The sequence below is a fragment of the Chrysemys picta genome, chromosome 12 (genome assembly GCF_011386835.1).
Source record: "Chrysemys picta bellii isolate R12L10 chromosome 12, ASM1138683v2, whole genome shotgun sequence".
Taxonomy (NCBI): Eukaryota; Metazoa; Chordata; order Testudines; family Emydidae; genus Chrysemys; species Chrysemys picta.
Genome location: NC_088802.1, coordinates 44,430,796 through 44,444,459, shown reverse-complemented (window position 1 = coordinate 44,444,459; position 13,664 = coordinate 44,430,796). Strand labels below are relative to the sequence as shown.

The following is a 13,664-nucleotide window of genomic DNA, read 5'->3' as shown; positions in this document are numbered from 1 at the left end:
ACATCACGGTAGATGGTGTCCTCTCTAGCCTACCAAAAAAGTACCTGGATATTACAGCAATTGGTGCTATAAAAGTGTCTAAGATGGACACATACCCTATCCTCAAGTTCCTCCTTGCTTGCTAGGTCCCTGTTACAGCAAACGTCCCTCTAGTAAAAACCCCTGGACCAGTTTCCCACAGAGCCAATCAATGCAGCTCCTTCAGCCCAAAGCAAAAGCGGGTTTTATGTTGCCTCCATTTCTGACTGCCCATCTTTACAGAGCCTGATTTTCAGAGGTGAGGGATATCTAATCTGCCATCTGAGGTGTGACCACGGCACGCAGGGACATATGCAAGCTAGCTCTGACTTCACTAGCTCAAACCAAGCATCTAGTTCTTGCTGCTGCTATTAATACATACCCAGGGTCCCAGGCAAGCGTGTGCAGCCCCTGCTCCCACAGCTTCACTGCTACTGTTATTGGAGCTAGCTAGCCTGGGTACATCCATCAGTGTGCATGCACAACTCCAGCTGAACCGACGGGAGCTGGGAGCACTCAGCACCACTGAAAATCAGCTCCTTGGTGTCTCAAGTACAAAGACAGAAGCATCCAAAAATTAAGAGGCCACTCTTGAAAAATGTAGCAATAGGCCTAGGAGGGACCTCCCGGCAGCGAGCCTCCCTTACTTAACCCATCCCAGCTCTAGAGGATGATCCACTTCCAGCCAAAATGTGCCTAGCTCTGCTTGCTTAGAGCTTGAAATCCAAAGGGTGGTTTCCCCCAGGGCAGGACGCTGTGCTAGTCCTAACCCATTGGCCCAGCCCTAATGTTCTTTGCGCTGCAGATATTTCGTTTGATACGCAACCTCTCTTGAAACACCGCTGTGCGCTTTGGACAGCTAATGGCCTCTGCCTTCTCCTGTGCGAAGCAGAGAGAAGATGAATCACTACTGAGTTGCCTGGGAAATGAAAAGGTGGAAATTGCCCTGAAGTTCTGGAACAAAAACCAAGAGTTTGTAGGAAAATCCCTCATGTTGGATTAAATATAAGGAGTAAAAGCAGATAAAAGAGAGACAAAGAGGGTTAAAATAAAGCCAGATAAAGACATAGCATCTGTCTCTCAAGGGGATTCAAAGGACAGAAGGTTTTAATTAGGCAGATTAAAAACTTTGTGGGGGAAGATCAAACAAAGTGAGGCCACAATAAAGTGGCAATCTCACATTATGATCTGTGTATATAACACCACAGATGCGGACAAGCTCAGGGAGAAGAGTTCAGGCCCTAAAGGGCGTCTAGTCTTGGAGCCAGTAACAAGGAAGAGCAGGAGTTGCTGATCTTCTCAGCAGAAAGATCAGGAGGGAAGGCAGAGACAAAGCAGCTGGCTGTAAAGGCAGAGAGGAATGCTGCTGCAAGCGTATGGGGTAGCATGAAATTGAAAGCAGGGGAACAGGAGGGCGTGGAAGAGGAATATAGGATGGGAGGCCCAGTTGTAGGAGGAAACAAGAACCTAAGCAGTAGCAGGCCGCAGAGAGCACTAAAGGGGAGAATGAGGAGTTGAACTTGATACCGAAGAAGAGAGGAAATGGTTCTTGGAGAGGGGGAGGGCAACAGGGCCAAAGCAGTGAAACAAGAAGTTCTTGCGATTATTTTCACCCTTCCGGTGTAGTACACACCACTGACGATCAGAACACCTTATCTGATCAAAGGGTTACAACGCCACCGTCAAGCTGTAACCCTGACAGGTCCTTTGAGCCAACTCCGCAGCCCTTCTTCCCAAGCCACCACTGACCAGCACACAACCACCGCAGTTCTTCTGGGCTGGCCAGCCCAGCTGCACAGGGCTTGTGATCTTCACTTGGCCACCCCAGGTAGCCTGATTGCTCCGTTCCTCCTTTCCCATCTCCTGCTTTGCCTCCCACGCCACCTACCCAATCCTGGCCCACCCTGTTCCTGAATGAAAGAAAAATCAGGAGAGAAGGGGTTAATAAATAGCCATTGGGTTCATCAGCTTATGGGACTGCGGGGCGCATGTACAGATTCCTTGTAAAACGTAAGGAGACTAATGTCTTTAATGAGACGACTTCTTCTAGAGGAAAATAGATCAGACAGAGCTCAGATTTCCATCATTCGAATCGTGGGGCATTGCAAAAGCAATATTCTGCCCAGTATTTGTCTTTGACTGGCACAGACGTATTCTCCTGCCTCTGGAAAAAAAGAAAAACACGTCCCCCCAGCCCATTTCTATCCTAAAACATAGAGGGGCAAGTTCTGGCTTCTGATATGCTCATATTACTCAGTACAGCTGACTTTTACGCCCGGGCCATAATGAGGGGAGCATGGCAGGTGTGAGGGAGTGTGAGAGAGAAGGGAGCAAATGGGAGTAGATAAAGACAGGCCAACGTTAGTATTAACTTTTATTGTTTGGAAACTGCGAGGCAGGGCATGTAAATAAACTCGGAGTGAGAGAAAAACAAAGTGAGCTGCAGGAGAGAGGCGGTTTTATAGGGAGCTTTTATTTCCTAGCAAAATTCTCCCTCAGCCAAGGAAACCAGGGTGCCCCTCTTCAGATAAACAGGAGAAACTGCTACAATATTTCATGGCTAGACCACTGCTTCAACTAAAGAGCAGGTCAGTGGCTGCTCAAAAGTCTTTATCCCCGGACCCCCGCTCTGCAGCCTCAAGTAAATAGTCCAGCTGCTAGGAGCAGAGTGGTCTTAGCATTAGCACTATTATTACGCACTGAATGGATTGAACTCCATCCATCTAGGCACTTGTATGGCCCACACTCACTTTAGCAGAGGTCCCTCCAGGCCAGGCTGGAGGAACACGGGGAGGCAGTGTAGAGAAGCTTGCACTGAGGTGTTCAGTTGATACAGGACTTTAGTCTCAAAAACCAAACCTTAGTCCCACCCCTGTGGTAAAGGGCAAAGTGATCATGGGCTTTAGTGGGAGCAGAACTTGATCCTAACGGGTAACGGCTTCCTTTTCTTCTTGACCTCAGCTGTTCTGGGAGTGCCAGCTTCTTGCCTAAGCACGGCATTCACTAGCAGAGATTTAGATGGAAAGGAGAGACTGGCGTGATCAGGCAGCCACTGCTTAACAGGTTATACAAGAGTCCCCTGCTGAGCGCCCGCAACTCCGTTGAAGACACTGGGAGTTGAGGCTCAGCACCTCACAGGATCAGGGCTGAAGAGTGCATGTTGCCAAAACCCACCCCCTTCTGTCTGGTTACACTGAGGCCGCTGCATGACCAATTTACAACCTGCTGATTTGGCTGCTTGGAGAAATAAGCAAGAATGGTTCAGTATGGCCTGCTAACTTGACTACTGTTAGCAACAAGCGACCGTGGTTTAGGCACTTTACTGGTTTGCCAAAATCTCCCCGAACAGTTTAAAGACTGAGTATGGGACTGGAGACTAGCAACTCCTGAGACCTAATCCTGGCTCTGATACCAAGTTACTGTGTGGCCCTGAACTAGACAGTCTAGTTTTTCCATCTCGGAAATTGGGACAGTACTTAGTCACCTACCTCATCGGCATGTTTGGGGATGGACTGGTTGACATTTGAAGAAGTAAAAACACTATACATGTATTGAATAGGAAGGACAACCTCGGGGCTGAAGATTGACAGCCAGAAAGTCAGGGTTCTGTTCCCAGCATTGCCCCGACCCACAAATTGCTTTGTGATCTCAGAAGTGTCGTTTTTCACATCTGTAAAATGGGAACGATACTACTTGCCTACCTCTTAGGGGGCTGTATGGATCACAAAGAGCTTAGGACATGCTTTGAGATTATAGGATGGAAGGAACCAACTTGCAAAGCATTGATTATCACTAATGCCACACTGAAATTACACACTCAGTCTCTACACCCTCTGGCCAATGGTGAGTGCACCACGCAGCCTGAAAGAACATTTCCACAGGGAAGAGGTGAAAAGAAAGGCACCAGTTTTGGCAGGAAGTGCTCCGATCACCTTCCCCCGGCCTTTGTCAGGGCAGGACATAGGAGTTGACAGACCGCAGTGTGACGGGTTGGATCACAGAAACCTCCTTGGGAGCTGCCACCTGATGTGCAAAGACTACTCCCGCTTCTGTTTTCCCTGCCAGCTCAGGACTCCAGCACCCTGTCTTGCTGAGCCAGACACTTCCGTCTGGCTCCAGACAGACCCAGGGTCTGAATCACTTGTCCCAAAGCTGCAAGTTTACCTGAAAACAGCTCCCAGAAGTGTGCTTGTCTTTAGCACTCAGATGCCCAACTCTAAACCCAGATAAATCCGTTTTACCCGGTATAAAGCTTATGCAGGGCAAACTCATAAATTGTTCGCCCTCTATAACACTGATAGAGAGATATGCACAGTTGTTTGCTCCCTCAGGTATTAATACATACTCTGAGTAAATTACCAAATAAAAAGTGATTTTATTAAATACAGACAGTAGGATTTAAGTGGTTCAAAGTAGTAACAGTCAGAACAAAGTAAGTCACAAAGCAAAATAAAATAAAATGCGCAAATCTATGTCTAATCAAACTAAATACAGATAATCTCACCCTCAGAGATGTTTCAGTAAGTTTTTCTCAGACTGGACACCTTCCAGGCCTGGGCACAATTCTTTCCCCTGGTACAGCTCTTGTTGCAGCTCAGGTGATAGCTAGGGGATTCTTCATGATGCCTCCTCTCTCCTTTGTGTTCTCTTCCACCCCTTTATATATCTTTTGCATAAGGAGGGAACCCTTTGTCCCTCTGGCTTTCCACCCCCCCCCCCCCCCCCCCCACTGGAAAAGCACCAGGTTAAAGATGGATTCCAGTTCAGGTGACATGATCACATGTCACTGCAAGACTTCATTACTCACTTGCCAGCACACACATATACAGGAAAACTCACAGGTAAATACAGCCATCTGCAGTCATCAAGATTCCAAACCATCCTTAATGGCCCACACTTTACATAATTACAATAGGCCCTCAGAGTTATGTTTTATATTTCTAGTTTTAGATACAAGAGTGGTACATTTCTACAAATAGGATGATCACGCTCAGTAGATTATGAGCTTTGTAATGATACCTTACAAGAAATCTTTTGCATGAAGCCTATCCCAGTTACATTATATTCACTTATATTTTTATAAAACCATATAGACTGCACAACGTCACACGCAGGTCTGATCCACTACGGCCGTTCCCCGTCGGATGTGTGGAGCAAAGGAATCTGAGAGCCAGGAGAGCAGAGTGGGCTGCCAAATGAAAGCACTCTCCCCGAGAGCACATACATTGCCTTAGCAACAGATTCTGGTGCCAAAACAGTCTCTGGTGTCTGATAAGGAGACAACCACAACAGTGGGGCCTGCAAAGAGGAGGACCTTGCTGCGGGTCAGAACGGACTCTGCTGTCAGCACAGAGCACAGATGTATCAGAGACTTAGGGATGTTTGTTCGATGTCTGCACCAAGTAAAGCAAAGGCCCCACCTCCCGCCTCCTCCTGCAGGAGCAGGGCAGCTAAATCCGAAAGTTCTCCTCCCTGGTGGGGACAGGCGGAAAGTCTGGCACATCCACAGGCACTCTCTGAGATGACGAGGAGCTGCATGTATTTATCTCTGCACAGCCTCAGCCACCTCTCTACACTTGTTGATTCAAGACAAGTAGCTTTCTCTCTCAACCTCTAATATTTTCCCCTATAGAAATTAGCACAGAAAGGGAACAGGACTTGGTGCAGTGTGCATGGGCCCTGGGGAAGCAATGCATTTACATCACCCTCTGCTCCCCTCCCCCCACATGTGAAGCACACGAGAGGGCTCTGGCTATCCAACCACAAAGGTCATTATTCCCCTGTCTGGCATCCTCCCCTCTGTCTGTCTGGGTAGCTCCTGAAGGCCAAACGCACAATGGGGAAAGCTCATGGACTCCTCCCCAACCCAGTTGCCACCTGCTCTGGGAAGACTCCTTCCGCCCTCACCATAGCAGCTCATGACTAAGGCGTTAATGTACCTAAATTACAATTTTTGGCAGGGTGGGGATGGGAAGGAAAATTCGCCCCATTCTGCTGTTTCCTCATATCTTCCCCACTCTTAAAGACAGACATTTTAGACATACCCATCTTGAGTTTTACTCCCCAGAAACTAGTTTTGAACTAGGGGATTTTTAAACCAAGAATGGATATTCTTCTTAAAGATATTCTCCAGTTCAAATAGGAATTAATTTAGGGCACTCCTATGGCCTGTGTTATACAAGTGATCAGACTCCGGGATCCTAGAGGTCCCTTCTGGCTTTATAATCTATGCATCTAGGACTTGGAAGTTTCCTGAGCTTTAATGGAGCCTTCGCATTCTGAATTCTGGTAGAATTTTGGCTTAAAGTTTCCACTGCCCCCTCCCTTCCCCACAACAAGTCTGCTCTGAAGAGTTTCAGTAAAACACCCAGAACCTTGAACCCAAACCCACCCTTATCATTACAGTCCTGGGTTGGCTTCCAGACCACAAGGGGGCCTATCTCCCCATGCAGAGGCAGTTGTAATTTCGTGAGAACAGTTTGTCAGGTTTCGTTGCCATTGAATGCACTCCCAACCCCAGCCCGGTCTCTGAGCCACAGCCGAACACCTCCCTCCTGGCCCATCTCTTGTTATAAAAGAACAGGTAGAAATTATACAGTGAAAAAGAAAATGGGTATTTCCTCCCATTTGCTGCTGGGATGAACCTTAATTTCAACTGCACTGCTGGGAATTCACCTGAGTTCATGAAAAAGCCACTCCCTTCCTGTAGGGCAGGTGGGATTTGAAAGCTCCATGACCGTAGCTACCTGCCCTTTCCCACCACCTGTCCCAGAGCCAGCTTTAAGACCAAGCAAGACAAAGAACCATTTCCAGCTCCATAATACAGTAGCTTCATCTTCCAGCCAACTGCACAGGATTAACTCACCACCCAATGCTCCCTCCACTTTTGACCCATAAAGCTTGGGGATCCACACACTGTAAGGTCACTTCTGTCTAGGTCCCATGCTGCACCCCACGGGGGCTCCTATTGAACAGCAGGGAGCAGCGACAGAGTCAAGCAAAATCAACTGCTGGGATCAGTAACACAGAACGAGCTGGAGGAGCCATTTGAGAGAGGTTTTCACATGATCGTCATCAAGAATACGCAATGGGGAAGGAAGATTGGATCTGGGGCAGGAGACTGCACTGAGATGCCCTTGCTCCCTGTGAATCCCCCTGCACCCAAAGTCACAGTCTCCAGCCAGTGCTTAAAGGGATCTGAAAAAAGTGTAGGGGTGGGGAGGAGGGTCTAGTATAATCTGAGGGTAGCAGGTTTTGTAAAGCAGAACATAAAGTGGGCCCCTCACAGACCCAACTCAATTAAAAAAAAAAAAGCCAGGTTGGAGCAGTGTTTCTCAGGGTGCCGGTCCCTGAGCTTTTCCTGACACAGCTTAGGAAGGCAGCAAGCCGGTCCCTGGTATCAAAAAGGTTGAGAACCATTGAGTTAGAGGGATGAGGGCTGAAATACAGAGCAGGAGAACTTGGGCAGCAAATTAGCTGTTTGCACCCCTCCCCTGGCATCTGCCCCCTCTTCCTACTACCCCAATTGGCGCATGCCCCCCACCTACCTCCAAACTGCCCTTCTCCAGGCAACCTGCCCAACTGCATCACCCCCCTGCACCTGCCCACTGCCCTTCCCAAACCGCCCGCCTTGCAGGGCATCTTCTTCACTGCTCTCCGTGCCCAAGCTGCCCGGCTCCCTGCCACTGCTCAGAACACCCCCAACTGCCCCCCTCCTGTCCCCCATGAGCCCCCCTCGGGCACATGCCTCCCCCACTCCCCTGGCAGCTCCACTCCCTCCATCCCTGGGCGTCTGCCCCCCGGCTTTACCTGACCCGCTGAGCGCCCCGGAGCCCAGGGCGCTTCCCAAGCGCAGCCAGCACCTCCCGAGCCCCCAGCTTCAGCCAGGCTGCGCTAGCCATGGCGGGGTAGGGGGCGCTGCGCCCCAGAGCCCAGCCCCACGCCAGCCACCGGCGGGCACGGGCACCGCTGCAGCCCGAGAGTGAGTTTGGGGAGGGAGGACGAGAGGAGGCGAGTAACGCTCCGAGTGCGGAACAGCCAACAGCTTCGCCCGGCGAGGGGCGGAGCAGGCGCCAGGGTGCGCGCAGGAAAGATTCTGTGTTAGAGGAACTTCTGCGGGCGGGGTCCCTCCCCCTGCGAGCTCCCAACCCCCCCAGCGAGCTCCAACACAGCCCCTGCCACTTCTGCAGGCGGGGTCCCCCCCTCCGCGAGCTCCCAACCCCCCCAGTGAGCTCCAACACAGCCCCTGCCACTTCTGCAGGCGGGGTCCCCCCCCCCGCGAGCTCCCAACCCCCCCCAGCGAGCTCCAACACAGCCCCTGCCACTTCTGCAGGCGGGGACCCCCCCTCCGCGAGCTCCCAAACCCCCCAGCGAGCTCCAACACAGCCCCTGCCACTTCTGCAGGCGGGGTCCCTCCCTCCGCGAGCTCCCAACCCCCCCAGCGAGCTCCAACACAGCCCCTGCCACTTCTGCGGGCGGGGACCCCCCCTCCGCGAGCTCCCAAACCCCCCAGCGAGCTCCAACACAGCCCCTGCCACTTCTGCAGGCGGGGTCCCCCCCCCCTCCGCGAGCTCCCAACCCCCCCAGCGAGCTCCAACAGAGCCCTGCACTGCCCCTGCCACTTCTGCAGGCGGGGTCCCCCACTTCCCGTATCTCCCCTGAAGCCCCATGCTCCCTGCCTGCATTAACTGCCGCCGGTCCTAGTGCCCCCCCACCACTTGCCAGGACAGGCTGCCCTTCCCCCTCAGACCCTTTCATTTTCTGATGGGACCCTCCACCAGTACAGCCGCCCCCCCTGCCCACAGTCACCGCTCTTGCCCCACGCTGGGCAAGCGGCAGCTCCATCCCCCACCCCCAGTGAGGCTACAGCAGCAGGGGAGGAGGCCCACATGTGATGGCAGCCCCCGCATGGCACCCACCACAGGGGAGGTGAGGGGGATTCCTGGACCTGAGAGGGGCCCTAGGAGCATGTGCAGTGACAGTGGGGGGGGGGGGGGGTGAGTGTGCTGCCAGGCAGGAGAAGGGGGTCCCTACCCCAGAGCTCGCTGCTGCTGGCAGGGAGAGGGCTAGGGGGAGTCCTCCTCTTTGGCTCCAGTCCCAGGGCAACCTGCCTGCACCCCAAACTCATCCCCATCCCTGCCCCACCCCACCCCAGAGCCCTCATCCCCCCGCACCCCAACCCTCTGTCCTAGCCCTGAGCCTCTCCAACACCCCAAACCCCTCATTTCCAACCCCAGCCAGAGCCCTCATCCCCATGCACCATAACCCTCTGCCTCAGCCCTGAGTCCCCTCCCACACCCCAAACCCCTCATCCCCAGCCACACCCCAAATCCATCCCCAGTCTCACCCCACAGCCCTCTCCCCTGCACCCCCTCATCCCCAAACTCCCTCCCAGAACCTGCACCCCCTCCCTCTGCACTCCTGCCCATCCCCAAACTCCCTCCCAGAGCCTGCACCCCTGTCCCCTGCCCAGGGCCTGCACCCCAGACCTCCTCCCGCACCCAAACTCCCTCCCAGAGCCTTGGGCAGGTGGGGGGTGGAGTTGGGGAGGGGGCAGAGTTTGGGCAGGGGCAGGTTCTGGGCACCACCAAAATTTCTACAAACCTGCCGGTAAGAGCTGGTGCCCCATACCGGGGTGGACCGGCTTCCTGAGGCAGCAATTTAAAGGGCTGGAGCCCAGAGCCCTTTAAATTGCCACCAGAGCCCTGCTGCCAGAGCCCTGGGGTAGCGGCGGCGGGGCTCGGGTGGCGATTTAAAGGGCCCAGGGCTCCTGCCGCTGCTACCGCCCCGGGCCCTTTAAATCGCCACTGGAGCCTCACTGCCACTACCCCAGGGCTCCGGGGACAATTTAAAGGGCCCGGGGCCCTTTAAATAGCCCCTGGAGCCTGCCAGAGGCCTTGGGTAGTGGCGGCAGGGCTCTGGTGGCTATTGAAAGGGTTCGGGGCTTTCCGCTGCCGCTAGCACCCCGGGCCCTTTAAATAGCCACCAGAGACCTGCCGCCGCTACCCCAGGGCTCCAGCAGCAGGGCTCCGGAGACTATTTAAAGAGCCCTGGAGGGTAGTGGCAGCCGGAGCCCCGGTCCCTGCTGCTGGAGCCCCGGGGCTCTGTCGACAATTTAAAGGGCCCGGGGCTCCGCTGCGGGAGCAGCAGCTAGACCCCAGGGCCCTTTAAATCACTCCCAAACCCCAGGGCTCTGCAGCTGGGAGCTCAGGGGGTAATTTAAAGGGCTTGGGGCTCCCACTTGCTGCTACCACAGCCCTAGTCCTGGGCCCTTTGGGGATTTAAAGGTCACGCCTCTTCCGGTGGAGGCCATGCCCCTCAGGACTCCGGAGTACCGGCAAGTCCTTTAAGTTACTTTCACCCCTGGTCCCTCCCCAGCGAGCTCCCACACGGCCCCAAACCGCCCCAGCGAGCTCCAATACAGCTCTACACTGCCCCTGCCACTTCTGCAGGCAGGGTCCCTCCCCAGCCAGCTCCCACACAGTCCCAAACTACCCCTTCCACTTCTGCAGGCAGGGTGCCTCCCCAGCCAGCTCCCACACGGCACCAAACTGCCCCTTCCACTTCTGCAGGCAGGGTGCCTCCCCAGTGAGCTCCCACATGGCCCTAAACGTCCCCTGCCAGCTCTGCAGGCAGGGTTCCAACTTCCTCCCCAGCGAGCTCCCACATTGCCCCAGCCACTTCTGCAGGCAAGGTCCCTCCCCAGCGAGCTCCCACACCAGGCTTGAAAGGCAGTTAGTGGCGAGCCACCCACATAACCCCTGGCACCTCCACTCTCCAGTTCACAGCACACTATCTCTTCCCAGCACAGGCATACGACCAACAACCACCACTCCCAGGGGGAAGACAGGGGAAAGACTCTTTAAGAGGCAGTGTCCACAGAGAAGATGAACTCCAAACCTTCTAGATGCAAAGAAGGGGGAAGGGAGAGGCAGGTTGGTGGGAGGCGGGAGAAAAAGAAAATCTGTTACGTAAGGGGAATAATTGGGCCAGGAAAATGGACAAATGAGCCTGTGTAAAAACAGATGGAAGAACATAAGAAGCGTTGTTCTATCCGTTCTGCGTAGGTTGGAAACCCTTTGGGACAAGAACCTGTCTTGGTTTATGTCCTGAAAAGCAGCCAGCACACACGGAGGTGCGGCATGTCAGGTCAAGCAAGGCAGCAGCCTGCTTGGGTGTCTACAGTAGCTTCAGCAGCTCACACACCTCTCACAACTTCACTTGATCAACTCCACTCCCTCCCACTAGCTTGAGCCTTACCAACTGTCCGACCAGCCACCTGCACTTCCATACAGATCCCACCACCCTTGTTCCAATTGAAGGGGGTGGTGGATGTCTCTGCCTCAGATGGACACGCTCTCTCTCTCTCACTTCTCAGGATGCTGCTCAGTCATCCCGCCAGAAATGGCATGTTACTGATTTGCCTTTAGAATGGGCTAGAGACTGCACCGGGAGAGGTAATTGGGGGAGGAGGGGAGAGGAATGTCTTGGGGGAACATTTACCCCTCCGGAACCTACTGCAACGTCTCCATCCCTTCCTCCCCATGTACAGTGACACACCTTGGATGATCTCGACATACTCTGAGTATTGCTTGGAAGCAACACATGGACACTTGCAGCTGCTTCATCTCAGTTTGTGAGCTGAGTGGCGCTCCTGCCTCCCAGCTTTGTTCCTGTTGTGAGAAAACATCATTCTTCCATTTAAACAAACAACAGATTTCCCAGCCCTGCTGGGACATGGAGTATTGCACAAGCTAAGCGGGAAATGTTTGCGTGAGTTGGAGCCCCTGGTTAAAACACACACACACACACACACACACACACACACACACACACACACACACACACTCACTCACTCACTCACTCACTCACTCACTCACTCACTCACTCACTCTCACTCTCTCTCTCTCAATTAATTGAAGGGGGAAGAATACAGAGACTGAGAATTTTGAAGCTCATTACCTGTCCTGCTACTGTGTCCTGTTCCCAAACCGGCCCTCTTCCCTGGATTCTACCCCACCATGCACAACCTGGTATCTGTGCCTTTGTTATCTGCGTCCCTTACTTGTTCCCCAAGCTGCCCCACTTGCATCCACCCCCTCCAACCCAAAACCTATTCTCCAAACTTCCTCTCCCCTAACATCTGCCTCCTGCCATCTAACCTTAAATTGCCTGCCCCCAACTTGGCCTCTGTTTCCCGGAATCACCCTGCCCCCTTATATAACTTGTCAAATGCCCTTCAGCTCTGTTCACTTTACAAGTACAGCTCCCACCTCCCAAACCGCTAGCTTCAACATGACATAATGATCATGCATCCCCCTGCCCCCAGGTGAACCTGTGCCTCAGAGCCCAGCTACCCACATTGCTTCACCGGGTGGGAAGAGCAGACAGGAGCTCACAGCTATTCCAGAAACACTGAATTACGATCACTGCACCTAAGGGACCAAGGCCGATCCAGACACCCAGCCCCAGAACACAGAGGCACCTAGCTCTATGCAGCACCCAGACACAGGGAGAAAGCAACCCTGAGCCGATTACAGCAGCACTGAACCTTAGGGACAAAGGGGGCTGGAGAAATTACTCTGATTGTAAAATGACAACTGCTGTCACTGGATACTGAAATGCTAGTGCCAACCAGCACCACTGGACATAAGACTTGCCAAAGCCCAGGCAGCATTAAGCCATGTCTAGGATAGGTTTTACAACAGTTTTTTTGAGGGGGTGGATGAGGTTCATATGCAACAGCCTGTTTGGCATTACTGCCCCTTTCTGATTCAGTCACTCAGGCTCGCTCAGACTGAGAGGCTGCTCCTGCCTTCACTTTCCTCTAGCAAACTCCGTGAGCTGCTGGCACAGATCCCTTGAACTGTAGACCTGAGTTCCACTTTATGTAATTGGAGATGCTGGAAGCAGAGACATGGCAAACCATAAATACACCCTTTGATAAGGTAGGACAGAGCTACGTGAGGGCAAGTGGCAGAGACGCTGTCTATACCAGCCTGCCTACATTTCTGATAGCCTCGGCACACTTAGCAATAGTAGTGAACATGTAGCACTTATATAAATATTTCATCCTGGTGCCAGTGCTAGGAACTGAACATTTTACATCTTTAAAGTACCGTACAAACAGTAACTAAATAATGTTACCAGTGGGCACTGGACTGTGACTCGGGAGACCTGGGTTCTATTTCTGGCTCAATCACTGATCTCAGGCAAGTCATTTCACCTCACTGTGCTTCCGTTTCCTGCCCACCCTTTGTCCACCTTGTGCAGGCAGAATGCAAGCTCTTCAGGAGGGGGACTGTGCCTTATGATGCGTCTGTACAGTGCCTAGCACAATGGGGCCCCAATCTCAGCCTTGAGGCGAGCCTATCACCAGCTACATCCTCCTTCCTTGCAGCACAGTGTGAGTAAAGGCTGGAAAATTAAAATGCAGAAACCAGGTTTTACAACAGCGGCTGATGATTTTGGGTGTTCAACTAGCGGCAGCTTAACCAGGCCTGATTTTCAGAGGGTGAGTGCCCAGCACTTTCTGATATTCAGGCTCTTTGAGAGTGTCTCAAGTTGGGCATCCAAGAATGGAAGCACCCTAAGGCACAGTGGTCTGATTCTATTCTCACACTCATGGAATGCCACCGACATCAGGG

The 13,664-nt window shown here is 53.0% G+C and overlaps 1 protein-coding gene across 3 annotated transcripts in view; it reads right to left on the bottom strand.

The window, feature by feature from the left end:
• Positions 1-8,087, bottom strand: part of ACSF2 (acyl-CoA synthetase family member 2) — a 51,471-nt gene extending 43,384 nt beyond the window's left edge. Inside the window, exon 1 of one of the 3 annotated variants that reach the window (XM_008163938.4) lies at positions 7,828-8,087. In XM_008163938.4, coding sequence (XP_008162160.2) covers positions 7,828-7,919 — 92 coding nt within the window. In that variant the 5' untranslated portion in view covers positions 7,920-8,087. Of the gene's footprint in view, positions 1-4,522; positions 5,153-7,827 lie in introns of those variants that run through there. The other 2 variants (XM_024101670.3, XM_065563506.1) reach the window with 2 other exon arrangements.
• Between the last annotated feature and the right edge of the window lie 5,577 nt (positions 8,088-13,664).